The following is a 23,748-nucleotide window of genomic DNA, read 5'->3' as shown; positions in this document are numbered from 1 at the left end:
ACGAAGAAATCCTGGATTAAGAGTATAGGAGGCTGTAGTTTTGTCTCAAATAACTTACAAATGTAGTGTATAATTGTTATGTATAGTGTTTAAGATTTGTTTTGTGGTCTTCTGGTTAAGGTTCTTTCTCCTAATCTTTAGAACATTTACATGTTTTATGGAAGTTTATTTATTGGTCTTTCGGTGTACCTATGCGACGTGACATGAGAAGTCCATGAGGATTGAGATATTTGAGAATTTATTCTCAACATAATAAATTCATGAGAAAAATGAGAGTGTGCCCGGAACATATCCAGGTGGGAATCCCAGCTGGGTGTGTTTGTTTCTCTTCACTAGATCAAGACCGGTCACATAAGCTAGCCGTAATATGTCCCCAACATAGTATCTCTACTGTACATGGCAACCACCATATTTACATATTTAGTCCTGAGGAGATATTTGTACTTTTTTTAAGGTTAATTTCATTTTGGCCCAATATGTGACCAATTGGCCAATTTGGCTTCTAATTGTGTCTGAATTTCCATTGGGTCCCCATATTTTGTCAAGTCTTCTATTCTATTATTATGGCATTTTTGTAATTATTAATTATCATTTATTTAGTCCAATTCATCTACCTCATTCTTTTCTTTCCCCCATCTCACCTTCTTCAACTCAAGATGCTCGTCGGGATAGAGTCTTTAGGCGACAAATTTTTTCCGCGATCTAATTTCCTTTCTTCTTCTTAACTCCTTCCACTATCGGAGCTCAAAAAGGAAGTTCAGACACAATTGGGGGCCAAATCGATCAGTTGGTCACAAATCTAGAGCCAAAATAGAATTAATTCTTCTTTTTATGAGAATGCAACCACCATTTTTACATACATAATATTATTTTGTTTTAATTTTTATTATATATACTATATATATATAATTAAGGGTTATTTCCCAATAAACCCCAACTTTGTGACCAGCTTCCTACCAAGCCTCCTACTTTATCAAAAATACCCAGATGGTCCACTTTTTGAGTTACCGTTATAACACTGTTAACCAGTCATCACCTCTCTCTCCTCCATCTGCACCCTCATCATCTCGTCACCTCATCGTCTTCACCGGCGAAGGTCGCCGACCGACAAATTTTCCGACCGGCAACCTTCAAACATAAATTTTTTTCTCTCTCTAAAAAAAATAAAATATTTTCCTTCTCTCTTTCTCTTAACACTCCGGCGAAGGAAAACTTCTCTCTTCTCTCTTCTGTCTTCTGTCTTCTCTCTCTAATTTCGAGAGAGAGAAGAAAAAAGAGAGAGAAAAAAATTTCTATTTTTTTTATGTTTTAAGGTCGTCGCAGGAAAATTTGTTGGTCGGCGACCTCCGCCGATGAAGACGATGAGGTGGCAGGGAGAGGTGATGAGATGGAGGAGAGAGAGGTGATGGCTGGTTAACGGTGTTATAACGATAACTCAAAAAGATGGTCATTTGGATATTTTTGATAAAGTAGGGGGCTAGGCGGGAAGTTGGTCACAAAGTTTGGACTATTTAAGAAATAACCTTAAATATAATATTTTAATAAGGCCAGCGTTTTGGGGAAAGCTAAATAGTTTCCGGGGTGTAAAATAAAACTACAAAGAAAAAAAGAAAATGAGAGAGAATGTCCGTAGAGGAAATTGGGAGAAGAGATTGGGGGAATACTTGAAAGATGGGATGGAAAATGAAACTTCCCGTCGTTCCTTCCATCCACGATTTCAGTGGGCTTAACTTTATGGAAGTCCGATATATTTTTTTTTTTTTCTCTCTCACAGCCAAAGTGTCTGTTAAAATATTCATCTCGGGGCCTTGTAAAATTGGGGTCCAAAACTGCCGATTTGGTTTTTTGGGCTTGGGCCGCCCCTAACTCAAACGAAGACTAACAGCTATTACATCTACTTTCAACAAAAAAAAAAAACAGCTATTAGTCTATTACATCTTCTACCGACTAAATAAGCAGGACAATTCAGCAAAACAAAATTTGAAATGCAAGAGACTGAATCCAAAAACATTTACTCATTATGTACATAGATATGGAAACAAAAAACATTAAGTAAGAGCATGAATAAAGAGAGAGGGGCTGTCGCTGTAGAGAGACTGAATCGAGTCAGACCGTAACTGAGATTCCACAGTGGCAATATAATAATTAATTCAGTCGGTGCCGTGGCTGCTAAGAACTAGTAATACCAACACTCAATTGCGTCTTCTGGCAATTCTTTTTATCTTTTCTCGTCCCAATTGAGAAATGCCCGATCCGTTACGGCAACTAATATTAGCAACAATCGGGACCCATTAAAAGCGAATGCCCTCTTCCACCCCTTTCGACACTTAACTCTTTGAGCCAACAATTGAATATTCCTAACATTTTATGACCATTTCAATAAAAGAATTCTTCCTCAAAAGTCGACAATGTGTTCCATGTGTTTCTACCCGTCTCTTTACATGAGAGGGCCGTCTGACTCCCTTTACATGCTACGTGCCTACGCCTGCCTGATGGAGGGAGGGAGGGAGAGAGAGACCATTAATTTCGTGTAGATCTTGAAATACAGTTTGACTAATAAAATCTTCTAACATTACTCACCTTCATACAATTGTTGACTATAGTAGAACCCATCTAGACCACTGGTTTCCCCTTGTCTTTTATCTCAAAGTAGAAAAACACGTAAAAAGCAAAATGAAAGAAAAAATAATGAATTTTCCAAGACACTGCCTCGTCTGTAACTCCCACTTATGCACTCCACATAAGAACACAACAAATTGCTCCCACTTATGTACTCCAACATAAGACCACAATAAATTGCGCCAACCTTCACACTTTTTTTCGTTGAAAGGCACCCACACAAACCCTGTCAATAAATATCTGAAATCACATATGATTTCAAATTCTACACGTTAAAAAGTATCTGAATTCTTTCATACTTAAATTTTTATCCCATCGTTTGGATTTAGATACAGATATGACTCTCACTCTATGTAATACGTACACATGTCCTATGGTGATTTTTGACACAAATTGTTTTCCAATTTTATTTACCGTTTCAAACATTGTAATTAGATTTAAAAATATCTATACATGTTTTAAATAAAGATATTAGATATTTACAGTAATCAAATATCACTATGGATATTTCTGGAAAACTGTTATTGGGTTCTGATTTGAACATTTTATAGTCATCGTAATTGGATGTAAAGAGACGAGTGAGTCTATATAATACGATAAATTATTGTTTCAACTCCTATTATAAATCTAACCAACAATAAAATATCAATAGTGTTATAGGATGATGCATACCACTCACTTACAGACCTCACGGACTTCAGTAGGAAAGGGTGTTTAACCTCTCAAGAGACTCACCACTTCTACCTAGGGGTGGGATTTTAGCCTCAAACCTCGGAAGCCGCCCACGATCGTCCGACTCCGAAGGATCCGTGACCGTCCGATGCCCGAATCAGTGTGTACCTGGCCGACCTAAGGAGCTTAATCGGACGGACACGGGCATAGGTCCTCACCTGGTGGGCCGACCGAGTCCGCCCACTTACATAGTCTGCCTGACCGAACTCGTCCATACCCGTTTGTTTATCCTACCAACCTACACGTTATACCCGCCCGCTTATATGATTGATTTTAAACCTTTAGATTTGTAGGGTTAGCTACAACCGTTAGATTTCAAGAATAAAAATATATAACTCTATAAATCACTTTTTTTAATCTTGTATTCGTCACTCTACTTCTATAGTCTCTCTCTCTTTCAAAATCTCAGTATCTCATCAGTAACCTTAGAATCCACAATACACCGATCATAATCTACGAGAAGAAGAATAGAACCGATCGTAATCAATGAGAAATCTCAATGATTATCTTTTAATTGTAAAGTCAAAGTTTAGAACGTTGTATTTAGCTACTTAACAATTTTTATTTCGAATAAAAATTTATTTATTTGTTCATTAGTGACTGGTGCCAGACCGACCGATACCCAATTTGTCCGGCTATCAAATTGGTCACAAACGGACACTTTGTTGGAGAAAAATTCGAAATGCCCGCTAATTTAACCTGGATGTCCGAGTGGACACTTAAGACTAGTGTCTGTTCTGTCCGACCCGGCCCGGTTGAATTAGTGTCTGTTTTTCGATTGTCCGAACCCGTTCCGTATTGCTTTACAACAAATTATCAAAAAAAAATGTAGACAAAAACAAATAGGCCTTAGGGTAACCATATTTCCGCCGTACTACGCCGGCGCGTGAAATAGGCCTTGGCCGATATACCGACGGCGCGTGAAAATAGGCTTTTGCTATTAACTCTAACAAATAAAAAAGATAAAAGATCATTTCTTATTTAAAATAAAAAAGAAAATGATAATCATGATAATAAAACAACATTTTTATCCAATATTTACATCAGAAATTTCTAACTCATCAAAAGATTTGACCTAGTTTTCGCCGCCGACGGATCCGACAATCTTACAAAACAAAAAAACCCTAAATTTAATCAAACAACTTCTGGTGGTGGAAGAAGGTTAAGATCAAAATCAAGAACTTTCTTCCTAGGCTTGATAATGTCAAAATCAATAACAGTTGACGATTCAGAATCATTTTGATCACTTTCTACTACTATATCCTCCTGATTATGATGATGATGATGATGGTGATAAAAATTGTTCGAAACAGGAGCGAATCTGATCGGTTGATGATTCATCATCAAGTTCGATCTCATAATCGAATCAAACAACATGAAAGAATGAGATCCGTTTGGTAAAATACCGGTATAATGAGTATCTCGAGGAAAATCTAGATCTAACAAACGAGATGAAGAATGAAGAATCGGAGTCAGAGTCGGATTGGGAGGGGAAGAAGAAAAACCTTGAGGAGTAGTTGATGAATCAACGGTACTACTCTGGCTAGGGCTTTGATGATTGTTATTATTATTATTAATATTAAGATCAGATTTGATCTGGAAATTAGTTTTGGCTTTTGATCCACGATATTCAATAGCAGCTTTATCGTAAGCCCTAGCTGCTTCTTCAGCGGTATCAAAAGTACCTAACCAGACACGACTTTTCTTATTTGGATCCCTAATTTCAGCTGCGTATCTTCCCCATGGCCTCTTTCTTACTCCTCTATAATGCATTTCCTTCTCCTTACTGTTAATAATTCCTTTAACAGAATCCATCTTCTTCTCTGATTTTGGTGCCATTTGTTTTCTCTGGTTTTCTAGAGAGAGAAAGTGTGAATTTCTAGAGAGAGAGAGAAAGGGGATGATGAAGATGGTGAGAGAAGAAGGAAGGGGGGAATTGGGATTTATAGAGAAGAAAAAAAAGGAAGAAGAAGAAGAAAAAGTAACTGGTGGAGTCAACGAGGGGTTTGACTGAATTTTGCCGCCGCCCGCGTTGCTGTCTTTGTTTTAGATTACGTGTCGGGAACACTCCGGGCACGTGTGTCCCGATACGTATTCGGGTCGGCAAGGATTTGCTTATTTGGCGCCTTATTAGTAGCGGGACCTTGTTATACGGATAGTAGTAACAAAATTTTGATGGTACTGTACTCTCATTATATGGTACCACATAACCAGAACACTCTCTCAGTTATCCACAACCCGGCGTGCCTTCTTTTTATTTTTAGATTTCAATTTGCTAAGTGGTCGTATCGAAGAGAAATTTGAACAATCTGTCGGAATCTACAATCTGATACATAGGCGAGCAAAGTCTCAAACTATCGATTCCAAGACACTTTTAGACCTTCTAGTCGGACAACTCTCGATCATGACCAACTCAAGAGTTTGCTTACTCTCTCAAATTGCTTAGATCGAAGGTGAGACACTTAAACTGTAGACTAGTCAACTGCCATCCACTATGGCCAATCACACAAATGAAGCGTCAAAAGCAAAAAAAGAAAAAAAAAATCGTCCCGCATCTACATTAGTACATCGTATCGTGTCACATTGTCTATACAGTAAGGCTAGGGTGACCGTCCAAAATAACCGTCACCCAAACCGTCTGTGAGAGGGACCCGAGTTTCTCTCTCCTCACGTGCTCACAGACGGTTTGGGTGGCGGTCATTTTGGACGGTTCCCGTAGATTTTTTTGTTGTCTATAAACCTAGCTGTGTTATACAACTAGCTGTGTTATACAAAAACTAATATAAATTACAATAATTAATCAATTTGTATGTGTTTGTAATTCTTAATTATCCAATCCTCTATATCTCTATTGACTACTATTTGTCTCCACATATTCTGCAGGTTGTGCTTTATCATAGGGCAATAGATAAGGGTTAAAGCGACAAAAATCATTTTTTTTTTTTGTTAAGAAGCGACAAAAATCATTGGTTAGTTTTAAATAATTGCCGGCAAAATCTTGTAATACGGCGTGAGAGTCGGATCGAAGTCGGGCCGACCCACCAGAAGGACTACCACTGTTTCGGTCCTGTTGAACTGGGACCCGACAAGTTTGATTCCGTCAAACAAACTATACGTGTACACGCGGCATTATCTAACCTTGACGAAATCAAAAGGAAACTCCTTCCATTCATTTGTGTGCGTTTTTTATACTCTCTCTCTCTCTCTACAATTATAAATTAATTTTCATTAGTTAACCTTTAAGCATAGTTAGTTAAGATTTAATTAAAAAATAATTATAGTGATAGAAGAAGGTTCATGTTCTGATTTTCTTTCATTAAGGGTTCTTCACTTTTGCCAACTAAATGTGAATTGGACGGTGTATCATCCCTCATTCATTATTAATAAATGATTCTTAATCTTAATTAATGTTATAATTAGCGACATAATGGATTTCGTGTCGACTCATTCTACTCATCTAACCTGAATATGTCTTTTACATTTCCGTATGATGTGGTCCTTAAAAGACACACGACAATAAAATATAATCAAGGAAATGTCCAAGAAGTTGGAGCACTAAACATCGTAAAGGTAAATAATATTTTATTATATAGTTGTCTTTTTATCGAGAAGAAAAGTTTAACTATCAAAACGTCTGATGGTTATGACGAAGGATTCTACAAACATTACAAGTATCCGACAAGATAAAATTTCGTACATGTATTTTTAATATGATGCCGCAATCATAGCAAATATATACTATACTAGTTAAATGTTTCTTTAAATGCGACATTTAATTCAAAAACGAGAATGAAATTTTATTTGTCTCTATCTTAGATCTTCATTTCTATTAAAACAAAATCTCGATGATATTTGAGTAGTTTCAGCGTTTGACCAACTTTTATTTTGATTTGCTGAAGACGTAAAAATAAGTTACTATAATTTTACGAGAATGTCCTCCTATGATTAGTTCATCTTTATGGACTGAATTACTATGAAGTATGAACTACTACAAATTTTCTTTTCTTCAAATCATTGTTGTACTATTTAAGTCGAACAAATATATAGTAGTGAAACACAAAGGAAGTGGAAATATAAAAGCTAGAAAAGTTTATTGTCTTTGTCGTTGGATTATTGGATGCCTAGTTATTTTTTTGATGAAATGGATACCTAGTTACTTAGAGGGTGTTTGATTTTTTAGCACCTATAAGTGCTACCACTTACTAAGTGATAATCACTTAGTAAGTGATATCAATTGTAAGTGATGTGGCGTTTGTTTTCTATCACTTCTAAGTGCTTGATTTTTGTTTTTATATTAATTCTAAATGTCATAAAAATGAGAAACTGTCTATTTTGACCTTAATGTATTTACATATTAGCATTTCATACTAATTCGTTATGCTCGCGAGTTTGGATAAAAGAGAATTACGATTTATGAATGCTTTATGTTGAAAATATTAACCTCAAGTAATTAAAAATTATGAAGGAGAAAGAACTTACGTTGCATCATGGAGTTTGGGTGGTTCCGTGATTAATGAAGGAAGAGATGTGAAAAAAATTTAAGAGAAAAGCTTAGGTGAAGGATGAGTGAAGAAGGAAAAGGGTCATTGATAAAGTCATAAAAAGGTTTTTTACTTATCAGTTGTTTAAGATTTTTTTTTTTTAGTTATAACTACATTGGTAATTATTATATTCGGTAGGGATAGAAATGTCTTTTTTAGCACTTAGAAAGTAAGTGTAAAAAAATAAGCTCCAAATTGGAGCTTACTTTTTTGCACTTACTTTGACCCCACTTACAAGTGATATTCACTTATTAAGTGAAAAAACAAACGCCCTAAAATTGATGGCCCGCACTTATTAAGTGAAAATCACTTAATAAGTGCAAAAATCAAACACCCTCTTAGTTGGATTGTTGGATACCTAGTCACTAGCATCTAACCATCGCATACTCCAGCCAATTTACTGATATATGAGACTTTAATTTATACATAAGTTGCACAAAGTTGTGGTAAACTCATAAAACCCATGGTCAACCAATATAATATATAACTAGGTCTCTCTACTAGTTAATTGGTTTTGTTTTAGATGACCACAGATTTATCATGGTATTATTCTATTAGAACAAAACTTCCACTTGATATCTTTAAAAGTCACTCGTATTTCATGTCACAAAAAAAATACTTATTAGGCTCAAAGAATGTCACATGTGATGAGACTTTTGATAATAGTTTCACGTGGATAAAAGGTATTATAGTAACCAACAACATAATATCGAGTTCTTTTCCACAATTAATTTTGTGTTAGACGACCTAGTAATATTCACATAACTTGTGTTTGTGAGTTATGACTATGGCAGATATAAAATCAAACAAGCACAAGTAAAACAAATGATCTAATAAGTAAGAAAATATTTCGTACGTGTTTATTACCAATAATAACCACAAGAACATGAACTATTTTTGAAAGAGGGGTTGGGCAAAAGGCCCAAAATCAGCCCAACAATATGTATCAGGCCCACTGCAGATAAAGAATGAGGGGCAGGTCCAAAAAAGTCAGGCTAGGGGTGGAATTTCCGAAACACCCTTCTTCTTTTTGAAATTTACGAAACGACCATCGAAAAATTCCCGGGAAACTCGAAAATTTCTGACAAGTAATCTGACACGCCTCCAATCAGACTGTGTACTTTCCATAAATTCACAAAATTGCCATCGAAAAATTCCCGGGAAATTCGAATTTTTTTGGAAAATAGTCTGACGCACCTGACATTAAACCTTGTACTTTCCATGAATTTACATAATTGCCATTACAAAATTTACCAACTTGCCATTTTCGTTCTTTTTTCCAGATTTATTTCTTATTTCTTTTTTATTTTCTCCCACACATATTTCTCTCTCCAATCTCAACAAATTTCGTTCTTTTTTTCCAGATTTATTTCTGATCTCTTTCCAATCTCAACAAATTTCTTCATTTTTGGTAGTATTTCATTGATTTGTATAAAGAAATTTTCTTGTGTACCGGGAACTATTTAGTGTACTGGTCATTTTTTAGATATGTACTACACATTTTTGTACTGGGAATTTTCTTGTGTACCGGGAATTGTTCTGTGTACAAGCCATTTGGTTATGTACTAGAAATTTTTGTAGTGGGAATTTTCTTGTGTACCGGGAATTGTTCTGTGTACTCGTCATTTGGTTATTCACTAGACATTTTTGTAATGGGGAATTTTCTTGTGCACCGGGAATTGTTCTATGTACTGGTCATTTGGTTTAGTACTGGACACTTTTGAACTGGGAATTTTCTCCTGTACCGGAAATGGTTCTGTGCACTGGACATTTGGTTATGTACTTTGATGTTTTTAGAGATGAAGAAGATAAAATGTGAAACAAATAAGAGTGATGAAGAAGAAAAATAAGAACATAAAACTTTTAGAGAGAGAGACTGAAAACTTTGATGTTTATAGAGATTGAAAGAGATGAAGAAGATAAAATGTGAAACAAAATAAGAATGATGAACACCCAAAAATGAGAACATAAAACTTTTAGAGAGAGTAAGAACAGAAAATTGATGTTTTTAGAGATTGAAAGAGATGAAGAAAATAAAATGTGAAACAAAAAAGAATGATGGACATCCAAAAATAAGAAAATAAAACTTTTAGAGAGAGAAAGAAAAGAAAATTTATGTTTTTAGAGATTGAAAGAGATGAAGAAGATAAAATGTGAAAAACAAAATAAGAATGATGAAAAGAAGATTTTTGGATGTATAAATAAGAAGAAAGAAGGAGTTGAAACAAAATATAATGGGAGGGATCCAAAAAAATTGGCTGAAATTTCGTCAAAAAATGGCGCCATTTTTGAATTTTCAGAAAATCTAAATGTTTCTCTGACATGACGTCATGTACGGGGAATTAATTGATTCGCTGTCGTCCGTCAGATTGTCAGAAAACACAGAAATTTCCCGTGGAGGGGTAAAAGAGGGATAAATAAAATAAAAACCAGGAAACTGTGAGCTGTCCTGACAATTTGGACTGGGTTCTAATTTTTTTTTTGGGCTGGGGGTAATGCTTATTTACCCTCCATTTTTTGGGCCTCTCCCTCAAAAATCCTTTTTGAAATGGTGAAACCTATTGACATCTCCAACAATTATTTCCCTTGAAACAATCTTAGGTTGTGTTTGATACTGGAGAAATAACTCCATGAAAATAAAAGAGTACATGGAAAGCATTCTACGGAATTTATTACGTGAAAATAAGAGTTTTTTCATTTGGTAGTCATTTATTATTCCGTAGAACTACCAACTCTTTATCTGGTTGACAACTAACTCTTACAAAATATAATATTCAATGAAGAGTTTTTATTTGTTCGTTATGTAGTCAAAATGACATTTTTAGCTTTATGTTGCTAAAATTACATTTTTCATCCTTATGTTGTTCAAATTACTTTTTTACCTTTATGTTGTCAAAATGACATTTTTACCCTTATGTTGTCAAAATTATATTTTTACCCTTATGTTATCAAAATTATGTCACTTTGCCAACTTAAGAGTAAGAACGTCAAGCTGTTAATAAAACAAGAAAAAAAATATAAACTTGACAATGAATGGATAAAAAAAGGTTTTACTAATATAAAAGGGTAAACTTGTCATTTTAATATAAAAATGTAGACATACCATTTTTACAAGATAAACGTAAGAATGCCATTCCAACCACCTAAGGGCAATATACGTGGGTAAAAATGTCATTTTGACAACATAAGAGTAAAATATCAATTTGATATTATAAAAGGGTAAAAATGTAATTTTGACTTCATAAAGGCAAAATGTAATTTTGACTTCATAAAGGCAAAATGTCATTTTGACAACTTGGTAAACATGTCACTAGGTAAGAAGGACAAAAATGTCATTTGTCCATGTACAAGTAAAAGTGTATTTTGCTAAATTTTATGCGTAAAAATGTCATTTTGAACATATAAGGAGATAAATATTAGGTTTCAAGTATCCGAATATATTAGAATATTTTTATTTTGATTTTTGACTTTCTATATAATCTAATTCCTAGGGGACCAAGTAATTAAAAGTGGACTATTTCATGGAAATAGATTTTCTAGGGAATTAAAGCCATGGAACTATACTTCGTATCAAACGGCGGAAATACTTATTTCCATGGAAATTCTTTTATTTCCACAGAAATAGTGTCGGGTTATGGTGTCTCCTAGTGTTGTTAGCGGAATCTCAGACATCTAATGTCTAACACTAGTATTCCCATGATGACATGCGTAAGCTAATATCAAACTAAGAAGTTAAGCATCACCTTAATCATTATTTTTTCCTCGAACCTTTCCAACCGCTTTTGAGAAGACCAAGAGCTCCAATTGTAGCTCCTCTACTTGAGGCACCGAGCAATCACCTTGATCTCCCACCTTGTTGTTAGCTAGAACTCCAATGGTGGTTAGATTGAAAAACACTTCTTCTTTGACCAGATAGATAGTTGGGAATTATCTCTCTTTCTTTCTTTACTTGATGTTGTAGAGCTAGAAAGCTTCTTGAGAATTATCCACACCTTATTCATGTCTTAAGAGAGCTTATATAGAACCCTAAGTTAGAGTAAAACCCTAATTAGGTTTCCTAAAAGCCTCTTTCGAATAAGATTTAGGGAATAGTAAAAAAGCAACTAATTGCTATTTTCTCATCCCTCTCTCTTGGCCGACCACAGCATGGCCATATTGGGCAGATCTGCCGGTCCTCTTTTGGGCCCAAAATCTCCCTTTTGGTGCACGGCCCAAATTCCATTTATTCGGGCCTATTGTACTATTTTTGCCTGAACTTCCTTTAGCCCTTTTGGACATATCTATGCGTCTTACCATGGTTATATGTCACACCCCCCTAGTCATATCTTCCGATCAAGTTGACACTCTTTGGTGTAACCCCTTGTAGGATCTGGACGAAATTAGTCGCGAATCGCTTCGTGATTCGACGATCGCAGTTGATTTCTAGCTAAACACTACGTCCCCTAAATCATCCGGACTTGATGATCTTCTTCATCAATTGTCCTATCCGACAATTGTTCGCATTGCATCTTTGGTCGAAGGTCATCTCCTTCAAATAGGGGATATCAACACACCCTCAGAGATAAACTTAAATACAATATGGCAATCGATACAAACCCGGAGGTTTTTCTTCAATCGAATTGGAGCGTCTTTAGGCGTAGCAATCAACCCAAATGCTACAACAAGGTTCTCACTATGGCGAGAGACAAGTTTCTCCTTCTCACTTCGTTCGACATCGTGAAGATCAGTTTCCACCATTGGTACATACCCAGCTTTATTCAACAAATCACTCAACTTGATCTTTAACCTCAATCCAACTCATGCCCGGTTCTTTCTTCACCTTCTATCTTTCATCAATCTTCTTACACTCAGAAACATTCTCCCACTTGCCTGTAGCTGCATACATATTTGCAAGTAGAATATGAGTTCCCGATTTCTCGGGTTTAAGAACAAAGAGTTTCTCAGAAGCAGGCTTGCCAATTTCAAGATCTCCATGGTTTCTCGATGCACCAAGAAGTGCGCCCAAAGTAAAGCATCGGCTTCAAATTACATCTTGTTTACGAGTTCCATTGCCTCATTTAGCTTCCCTGCATGCCCGAGGATGCGTTGGCTTAATGCCATAAATTAAGGTGTTCCATTGTTTCGAAAGGGAGATGAGCTTGGTAATTCTGCAAATGCCTTCAAAAGCGAAAACATAAATCTCCGCGCTGAGAGGTCATGCCAAGGGTTTACACGGGGCGACCATGTGATAACCCGCTCGCAACCAACCCCTCGTGGCCTCATGTGAGAGGGATGTACATACATACTGGTTACCCGTTTGTACATGTATTACTACCGTTGTAAAAAAAATCTTATCATGTCTACTTGTGCAGCAAGACACCTGCAAAGGTTACTGAATGCACAGAAACAAACTCCATTAATGAACATGACAAATACAAATTATCATCCAGTAGCAGCTTAGCTAGCAGCCTAACAAGAACTACACATAATATGAACCCACCATTAAAACACATTCCATCCTAAGTTTCTTAATACCTACCCACAACAACACAAAATCAAAAATAGTCTTAAGTGCTTAATAATAGCTTATAAATTTCTCTAATCCCACATGTAATCAAGCTCCGTCCCCGGCATATAACCCATTTCCGCCTTTGGTTGCACGACGTTAGCCCAATTGTTGTTGTTGCTATTGCCATTACATAGATAAGGTAACGGCGTTCCAGACGAAATCACCGGATAAGTAGTACTATTCATCATCGACGACATGAAGAAGCTAGGAAGCTGTAAATTTTCCTGCAACAATTTCAAGCTTGGAAAAGCTGGAACCACACCACCACCATTACCATTAATGCTTCCTGTTTGATTGGTGAGTATTGGATATTGATCAGCAGAGTTCATCATGAATCCTCCATGGTAACAAGTATCAATTTGGTTGAAATTTGCAGGTGTTTTATCTACTGCAATGGAGAAACAGGGCACGTGCTCAAGACCAAGTTCATGGTCAGTCACTGCTGTGGAGTTGTAATTGCCAGGGTAAGTAGAAGAATCCATTAGAGGTGGTAGCGTTGTTGTCGACGATGGAGAACCCACATCGGAGTATATATTACCACCACAAATTAGCCCTGTTCTCTTCATTCCACCACCACCATCTCCATTTCCGCTGCCGCCCACACCACCACTTTTCTTAAACAACCTAGAAATAACCCACTCTTCCTGCACCAATTATCATTCAAAGAGACGTTAGTAACAAAGTTCAAGTTTTGACGAAAATCTAGCTAACCATAAAAACAATAACGAAAGTAAACAATCACACAGAACACACGGGATTCGTAATGTTCGTAAAATATACTCCACAACGAATAATGACACGATAATTATCATTATGTATAATGAACAAGATTACAAAGATTTCTCAACGGTTCAAGTACATGTAAGCTCATTAAAACCATAACACTCCGCACTCGCGACTTTATCTTGTATAATACTAGGACAAACTCGAAAACATAACATAAACAAGCTAGGCCAAGATTTTCATTTCTTTTGTGGCTTTTTAGGTTAGATATCCACCCATATTCGAGACACTTTGAATAGTTTGAGAGAGAGAGAGTACCTTGGAGTTGCTAGAGAGATAATGATAAGAAAGTTTGCCTTCAAGACGATATTCATGTAAAACCCAATTACTCTTTTCACCTTTAGGTGCTCTTCCTTGATAAAACACTAATGTCTTCTTCATCCCCAAAAGAGAACATGTCCTTGAACTGTAAATTTCTCTATCTTTTCCAGTTGCTTTCCAATACCCACCTTCAGTTGCTCTGTTAGTCCTCAACCCAGTTGGATACTTTCGATCCCTAAGACTGAAAAAGTACCATTCTTTCTCCCCCATTTTCGCTTTTTCTGCAACCACAACAAAAAAAAATACTTAATGATTTCATGATAAATTCAACAAATTGAAGTGGGTTTTTGAGTAGGAGAAATGGGTATTTACGTGGAAGCTCCCATGGTTCTGATTTGTTGAGATCAATTTCAGCAATTGCTCTACAAGTAAAATTTCTATCAAGAACCTTCTTCAACAGGTAAAATGCTATCAGTTCTTCGTCTGTTGGGTGAAATCGAAAACCAGGGGGAAGATAAGTTCCAGTGTTGTTAAAATTCAAGATGTTCTCACCCATTTCTAATGGAGAAAAAGTAGAGAGAGATGATACTCAAGCTAATCAAAGAACAGAGAGATTTAAAAACAGGGGTTTAGTAAACAGAGGAGTTTGGATGTGATTGAATCAGGGTTAGGTATTAGAAGTGAGAGAAAAGATGTTCCCACCAAAAGTCAATGAAGAAACTTTTCTTTCTTTAAAGACTTGGACAAAAGAATACAAACTATATAAGAACAAATTGGGAGGGGGGAAAAGAAAGAATGAGATTTCTTATCAGAAATTCAACCAAACAATCAAATCATATAGAGAGAGAGAAAGAGAAAGAGATTCATGGGTTTGGTACGGATTATATGATCGAGTGACAAAACGAAATATAAATCAATAATGAAAGGAGGGGGTGGTAGTAGTGATCTAGGGTTATGTGCCAGTTCATTGTTCTGTCTATTCTCTGATTTTATTGATTCTCTCTCTCTGTTTTGTGGAGGGAAGCTTCAGCTTATCATATCAATGGCTTCAATTCCTTCCTTCCTCTTTCTCTCTCTAGAAGAAAGAGAGAGAGAGAGATATGAATCTGTGATTTTTGCGTGCGTGCGTGAAAAAATTTGCAGGTATTTGTGTCAGTATGACAAGTGATAGGGAGAACAGAGAACACAGTTTCTTATTTCTAGAGAGAGAAAGAGATTTGATGGGGAAGAGAGAGATTAAGGCTGCAAGATATCTAATCTGTCATTAAAAACCAAGATTAATCTGAAACATGAAAAGTCTTCTCTCTTTCTCTCTCTGTCTTTCTCTAGGTTTATTATCTTTTAGGTCATTTTGTTAGCCCTAATTTCAAGGTTACGTTCCTTTCTTCTGATTTTTAAGCCCTTCTTCACTCTAAACGTCAACCTAGTTACTACGTACTAGACTACTAGTTAGTATAGAAACAGAGTCTTACCTCAATATTACATGGCTTGATTTCCTCCATATTAGATTACTACTCAATTTTATTCTATAATTGATTCCTAATAATCTTCTGTTTTAATTAAATTTTTTCCCATCATTTTTTTTTTGGGTTATTTCCCTAATGGCCCCCTACTTTGTGACCAGCTTCCCGCCTGACCCCCTACTTTACGAGAAATACCCATATGGCCCCCTAAAATCGTTAACTTTAACTTTCCGTCACTCTCTCTCCTCCATCTCTTTTTCTCTCTCTGCCATGTCACGCCACCTCATCTATTAGGCCACCTCATCACCTTCTCCGGCAGAGGTCGCCGGCCGGCCAAATTTCCCGCCGGCGACCTTCAAACTAAAAAAAAAACTCCTATTTTCTCTCTCTTCTTCTTCTTCTTCTTCTTCCTCTCTCTCTCTCTCTCTCTCTTCTTCCTCTCTCTCTCTCTCTCTCTCTAAAATGGCCGGCGAAGGGGGGAACCCTTCGCCGGCCGTCCGACGAAGGTCTGGTTTCCCCAGACCTTCAGATCTGGGAACTCCGGAATTTCAGATCTGAAGGTCTGGGGAAAATAGGAGAGAGAGAGAGGAAGAAGATGAGAGAGGGGAAGAAGAAGAAGAAGAAGAAGAGAGAGAAAATAGGAGAGAGATAAAAAAAAAAAAATTTTTTTTTTTTTTAGTTTGAAGGTCGCCGGCCGGCGACCTCTGCCGGAGAAGGTGATGAGGTGGTCTAATAGATGAGGTGGCGTGACATGGCAGAAAGAGAAAAAGAGATGGAGGCGAGAGAGTGACGGAAAGTTAAAGTTAACGGTTTTAGGGGGCTATATGGGTATTTCTCGTAAAGTAGGGGGCCAGGCGGGAAGCTGGTCACAAAGTAGGGGGCCATTAGGGAAATAACCCTTTTTTTTTCTTACACAAACTAACATTCCAACACTTTTAGTCTTCTACTTTAGAGGTGAAGGGTTCACGAGGAACCCTTGTTGTGGTTAAAGTGTAAGATCTTTTTTAGAAGTCGACTACGATCGATCTACTGGTGTAGGATTTCAGATAATATATATTCACTATTTTGAACTAAATGGTTGTCTGTAGCCTGGTGAAATCACCGCAGGTCAAACGAATTTTGAGGACAAAAAAGTTAGTAGTCCAAATTTTGATCAATTATCGGTTGTATAGCTCTCCTGTGTTTGTTTTGTTTCTTCTTGCAAGTAGTAGTTGCATGTTGGAGTACAGTATTATCAGCAATGACGTATATGTTTAATTGCCGCGCTTTGGGCATTTGAAATTATTTTAAGTAATACAAAAACACCAAACTCTAATGTCATTAGAGTGGAAATAAGTGACCCAAGTTATATTATATTCAATTAGAAACATGTCTTGTCCGCCCTATAGTTTCTTGTTTCAAGTCAACACGAGTAGGTAGTGTGGTGAAGTACTATTTTTTTTTTTCTTAGAACATCTCTAATGCAACACTCAAATTGAAAAACTAAAAGTGTCACTAAGATAATGCAACATTTAATTTGGATCTCAAAATGACATGACATCATTTAATGTTGAGATATCTAAAAAATTTTAATATTTGAAATTTCTTTTGAGGATCTCAATTGGTCACTCGATATGAAAAGTAAATCTAACCATCTACGAATGACACTTAAATTACTTTTAAGTTTTTAGAGTGTTGCATTGGAGATGTCAATTGAATTGAGGATTTAAATATTGACATCTACGAAAGAAAAACTTAATTGAACCTTTGACATATAGGCCAATTTGAGTTTTTGTTGAATTTTGCATCGGAGATGCTCTTAATGACTGAAATTTAATAGCTTCTGCAAAACCCTAACGCAGGGCCAAAATGTAGCCAAATTTCTCCTTTTTCCAACATCATGTCATGATCGGATTACCTTGGTGTTTTTTTATATAATATGAGAGATCTACGTTCACATACATCCCTAGATGGCCGGCCATAGAGCCATTCGACTTCAAAACTTTCCAACATTAGCTCAAACAGGTGTAAAATGGCAATTTTAATTTTCTACCTCAACTTAAAAAATCGCATAGAAAACAAATAATGCATGCGAGATTAGAATTTGTGAAAAATCAGATTAGATGTTTATATTTGGTTCTTTCACACAACTATTTATCAAGTTTTTATTCATCCAGTTCACAATCAATTGGTTGGTTATGCGTATAAATGACCTACTGACTATTTTTTTAATTATTACAGCATCACTTTCCATATTAAGTTATTCTACGAGTTTTATTTTTCGATTGTGTTTGACCTTGTCGAAAAGAAATCAAAATGTACAAATATAATTACATGCAAGGGTGAATAAAGAGTGGATTTGGCTTATCCATCCCAAATTCAATATTTGCAGCAAAAATATGTTTTTGCTCAATATATATATATATATATATATATAGAGGCAGCAAAAAGAACTCATAATCAATGGGTATCAAGTGAATATGATCTAGTTTCTTGAGATTTCCACTTGAACTACATGCGAGAGAAATAAGGATTACTCTCTCCACGTGACTGAACACGTGAGAGGATTCGACTACGACCTACGTTAGTCGTTACAAGGCATTGATACACGATAACCGCTTAATTTTAAACCGTGAATGAAAGAGACCTAAAGCCCAACAACGAAGAGGCCTAAAATCCAACAAATTATTACATTACTTATAGTCTAGATTACATGCGATAAATCTTGATGACAAACTATTTCCACTGAAACTCGATCGATCTCACGATCTCATTGACTTGAGAGAGGTATCCAACTACTACACCGAAGGCCCGTTGACATTGAGTATGTTTTGTTAAAATTTTGTCTTTTCACATTGGAGAGATGTTATACATATTACCCCATATTACTCTGTTTTCTTTACAAGAATATTTTAGTGATGGAGACTGTTCTCACACTATTGATAATTGATGTGTTGTAATCTCATTCATCACATCTGTCCCATCACAAACACAAACCATCTATTTCTATTTTCTCATCAATAAATCAGTAATCAATTCCTGATCCCATATCAAATACTGATCATATTTTGATGGGTGAGTGTAAAAATTTTCATTAATAAAATCCCTTGGTCCCTTTTCAAATTGAATCATGCATTTCCCTCCATCTTTCTCTCTCTCTCTCTGTCTCTCAAATAAAAAGCATAAAAATGAAGAGCTCCCTCTCTCCATGAATTGTTGTCCTTTCCCCTTTGGCGTTTATTAATTATAGTAGTTTATCATCAAATAGCCCTGTCATCATCTTCTTGCATATTTAAGAGGAGCTAATGAAGTTAGGACTTTTAAATCAATAATAATAATAAAAAATAGGTAGTAATTAAATAGTACTAATGAAAGTGGGGGTTGGATTATCGAGATAGATATTTGCGGGGATCGGGTGATTTTTTCAGCCGTCACTGTCTATCTGTCTTTCTCTAGCTGCCAGACTTCCCCTTCCATTTGTCTGTCCACACCACTCTCTCTCTCTATCTCCATCTGGGAAGCTCCTCTACCTCTCCCTACCTATCTATCCTCCTCCACTGCCCTAGCTACGCTATAACTCTCTCTAACCCAATTTCTTTTAATAAACCAAACTGTGAAATATAACTAGTTCAAAAGATTATAGTTCTGTTGAGAGGGTAGTCACTAGATTGGCTTACATTACCTTTTTGTTTTTTCTAATCCATCTAAGTATCTAACTGGTATACCTGTTTTTCGATTGAACTTTCTGTTCATATAACAAAATTTACGATTAACAAAAGAAGAGCACATTGTAATTATTTTCTTTTTTTTATGTGATATTCAGTGTGTTTGGGTAGATCTCTCTGTGAGCAAATGAATTATGTTCTCTGAGTTATGTTCAAAAAGTAAATTTTAAAGGAAACATCAAAATTTATTTTAACATAATTGCTTGGAGTTGAAACCACTTTTAATGTAGATGTAGTGGTAGATATCCGTTGCCTAACTTCCATTTTCGTTATTAAAAAATGAGTTAATTCCTATATGGCCCCCTACTTTGTGACCAGCTTCCTTTATGGCCCCATTTTTTTCGTAAATTCAAATATGGCCCCCTATTTTCAGGTAAATGTCATTACTACCCTTCTTAATAATAAATTTAAAACATTAAAAAAAAAAATATTTCCACCTCACCCCTCTCTCTCTCTCCACCTCATCTCTCCCTACACCTCACCCCTCTCTCTCTCTCCACCTCATCTCTCCCTACACCTCACCCCTCTCTCTCTCTCTCTCCAATTCACCTCTCTCTCTCTCCAACTCACCCCTTTCTTCTCCGGCAAGGTGGCCGGCCGGAAAATTTTCCGGCCGGCCACCTTCAAACCTAAAAAAAAAATAAAAAAATTTCTCTCTCCTCACTCTCTCTAATTTTTTTTTTTAAAAAAAAAAAATCTCTCAACTCTCTCTCTCTAAAACTCCGGCGAAGGGGGTTTCCCTTCGCCGGAGCACGGCAGACCTTTAAAGGTCTGCCATGAACAGACCTTCAAAGGTCTGTTCGTGAACAGACCAGATCGGTCTGTTCACGGCTCCGGCGAAGGGAAACCCCCTTCGCCGGAGTTTTTAGAGAGAGAGAGATGAGAGGAAATTTTTTTTTTTTTTTTTTGGAGGTCGCCGGCCGGAAAATTGGAGAGAGAGAGGAGTGAGTTGGAAAGAGAGAGAGGTGAATTGGAGAGAGAGAGAGGGGGGTGAGTTGTAGAGAGAGATGAGGTAGAGAGAGAGAGAGGGGTGAGGTGGAAATAAGTGTTTTTAAATGTTTTAAATTTAGAATTAAGAAGGGTAGTATTGACATTTACTTGAAAATAGGGGGCCATATTTGAATTTACGAAAAAAAGGGGGCCATAAAGGAAGCTGGTCACAAAGTAGGGGGCCATATAGGAATTAACTCTTAAAAAATTTACCATGTCAATAACATCTTCAATACTCCGTTTTATCTTACGAAACACTGTTGAATATCTTTCTTTCCGAATTTACCATACCCTTTAAATCCATATTTCCCTCACTCCAATCTAGGGCTGGGAAAACGGCCCAAGACCTGCACGGATAAACCCAGTCCGAAAGTGTTTATGGGCGCCCGAAACCCGGTTCATCAGTATTGACGGTGTAAGTTAAAAAAAAAACGAAGGAAGTTCATCAGTGTTGACAGTGTAAGTTAAAAAAACAACTTAAAAGAATATGTTTCCAAGATATGGACTGGGCCCTAGGATAAGAGGTCCCGGCAGACCGTGTCGGACTGGAAGCAACCCATTTTGTTTATAATTGGGTCCTGGTGAGTCAGAGGGCTGGCCCTGCCAAGCCCATTATGGTCCAACTCATTTGGGCATGGGGCAGGAACAACACATGAGATATCAAGACACACCTGAAAATCTCTTCTTTTGTGGGAATAGTTCTGTTTTGATATTTGAAAGAAATTTTATACCAAGCTCTATATCAATTTCTTTAAATAATATGTTTCCTGATCGAACTCAATTGGTAATAGTTACTCATAAAGTTGCAAGAAAAGTGGAACACAAATGCGAAGAAACAACCTTACCCAGTAATGTATTAATTCTAGTATTTTTGGTGAAATTACTTTTGATCCAACTATAATGGTTATTCCAATCGGCGATCATATGGTCCACCGAGGCCATGCCGTCTTTGACACTGCTATGATTCTCGACGGTTAAGCTCGTACTTCTATTTAACATATATTATGGTTTTAGTTGCTTAATCCTTCTCCTTTCGTTTCAGAAACACTAGATTTTTGCTTAAGCCCAAGATACTCAATTTAGTTTCGCCTTATCTGTTATAATGTCTATCTCTTGCAGATACTTATATGAGCTTGACCAGCATCTAGACCGGCTATTGAGATCAGCATCACAAGCAAAGATTTCATCACCCTTCCCCTCGATAACTCTTCGAAGCATTCTTGTTCGATTGACGCCCGTGTCAAAAATGCAAGAAAGGCTTTCTAAGATACTGGTTGAGTGCTGGAAAAGGAGATTTTTACTCTCAACAGTCTGTCGTCCAACTTCCGCTTTCTACGCAATAGTTATCGATCAAAACTATTCTCAATGTAAAAAAGGGCTTAAAGTGATTACTTCAACTGTTTAGTATCCGAACCGACCAAACCAATCCGATCCAAACAAATTTGGGCGGTTTTGACACCGATCCAATGGTTATCCGGATGTTGGATACTAAAATATAAAAACCGAGTGGTTTGGTTCGGTCTATGGATTTGTTTGACGGATAATCGAAGAAACCAAACCAAACCATTTATTATTACTTTCTGTATATTATATATGTGAGAATATATGATTCAATTGTTTATCATTTTTTTTCCCTTCCTCGAATGTTGATAAACTATGTCGAGTTAATCACGTACATGTAGACTTAATTTGTGAGATAACCTATTTTTTAGCACGTTCTAAGTATGATTGTAGCTAGTTTTAAAGTTAAAAATTCGAAAGTTTGTTCTTGGGAAATTTTTGACCTTTGGTTTGGCTATTTAACCGAACCCTTTGGATTGGACTATGGATAGGCTCAAAAGTCGGTTATCCAACCGATGTTCATCCCTAACTGTACCCATAACCCATGAAATCACCTCTACTTGCTACAATGAAAAATGTGAACTATCTTCCCAAAAGTGCCGAGGCCAGGAATTATTTGTTGTGACGGCACGTTTCGCACTAAATAAAAGAACTTCATATCCAAAAAAAAAAATACTATGAGGGTTGGATTAAAAGCGTAACAAAAAGTTATATATGCACACACCAAAATTGCAAGCCCACTCATCTATAACCAATTCAATGGAAAAATCAGATAATTTTTAGCCCACACGCATTAATTGTACACACAACATAAAAAAATAAAAAGAGTGTTGTGAGTATAAGGGTTTCTTCTGCCGGCGATAGAGAGATGAAAAATGAGATTGAGTGAATCTCTCACTCTTTTTTGTTGTATGCAGTAAAGGGGCTCTTTACCAACGGCTTTTGTTCGTATCTCTCTCTTCTATCTGTCCCTCTCAATCTTAGTCTATTTTTTTTTTATCTCTTTTGATAATTGTCTATGTCGTTGGTGGATGGTTACACTCACGATTGTTGTGGGCTTAATAAAAACTTTATTGGAAGCATTGGACTTTGATGAAGTAAAAAAACGGATGCGCCTTCGAATTTGTAAAATTGGGGGCATCGTATACTGGTATGTAACTACCTAAGTGAATAGAGACTTGGTTATAAAGAAGCAATAAGTGGGTCTCTCGTCGGTGAGTGACCGAGTGGGGTTTAGATGCTGTTTGTGTGAGTGCGCTGAACCTGTGTACGGAGTTTATGTGGGTACTGCTCAAGGGAGGCCACATGCCCCTATGTGGTCTCGCCCCTGCTTCCAAATGCTCTCTTGTTAATCGAAGCAGAGGAGAAAGGAGCTTTTGCTTCCATTTGGGTTGATGAGGAAGGTTATATTGCAGAAGGACCATGTGGCTTTCATAACCAAGGATGCTGAACTTCTATTGCCATCATTTGATAAGATACTCAGTGGTTGCACGGCAAAGAGGCTTCTCGAGCTAGCTCCAAAGTTGGTCGAAAAGGGTCTTCTGAAAAGTGTGGGAACGACGAGCAAGGAAAAGATGCAGCTGAGATGATGTTTATGGGAAGTGGTCTTCCTATAATACCTATCATCGTATGGGATGAACAACCCATTGGAGATGGTAAAATTACACTTTGTTCACTAGCTATTTCTTTTTCAACCCTTAGTTACTCGTAAATTGATTGAAAATTCTGATTGTTTTTCTTAGACGATGTTCGATAATCACTTTTTT

The 23,748-nt window shown here is 36.6% G+C and overlaps 2 protein-coding genes and 1 pseudogene across 2 annotated transcripts; 1 reads left to right on the top strand and 2 right to left on the bottom strand.

Annotated features, from left to right (window-relative positions):
- Positions 1-4,310: 4,310 nt before the first annotated feature.
- LOC147555622 (ethylene-responsive transcription factor 4-like) lies at positions 4,311-5,357 on the bottom strand. The gene has a single exon (XM_086664360.1). It carries the CDS (start codon positions 5,188-5,190, stop codon positions 4,486-4,488), a length of 705 nt encoding a protein of 234 aa, XP_086520486.1. The 5' UTR covers positions 5,191-5,357; the 3' UTR covers positions 4,311-4,485.
- A 7,911-nt stretch (positions 5,358-13,268) lies between these two features.
- Positions 13,269-16,060, bottom strand: LOC147555621 (protein CUP-SHAPED COTYLEDON 2-like). The gene is made up of 3 exons (XM_086662821.1): positions 14,857-16,060; positions 14,482-14,765; positions 13,269-14,084 (listed from the first exon to the last, which is right to left on the bottom strand). The coding sequence occupies exons 1-3, from the start codon at positions 15,038-15,040 to the stop codon at positions 13,470-13,472; spliced, it is 1,083 nt and encodes a 360-aa protein (XP_086518947.1). The 5' UTR covers positions 15,041-16,060; the 3' UTR covers positions 13,269-13,469.
- A 1,127-nt stretch (positions 16,061-17,187) lies between these two features.
- Positions 17,188-23,738, top strand: LOC147555620 (D-amino-acid transaminase, chloroplastic-like; annotated as a pseudogene).
- Positions 23,739-23,748: the final 10 nt, after the last annotated feature.

This window comes from Eschscholzia californica, unplaced genomic scaffold (assembly GCF_041429995.1).
Source record: "Eschscholzia californica isolate CP2 unplaced genomic scaffold, dmEscCali1.0.p SCAF_2, whole genome shotgun sequence".
Classification (NCBI taxonomy): domain Eukaryota; kingdom Viridiplantae; phylum Streptophyta; class Magnoliopsida; order Ranunculales; family Papaveraceae; genus Eschscholzia; species Eschscholzia californica.
This window is presented reverse-complemented; position numbering and strand designations above follow the sequence as displayed.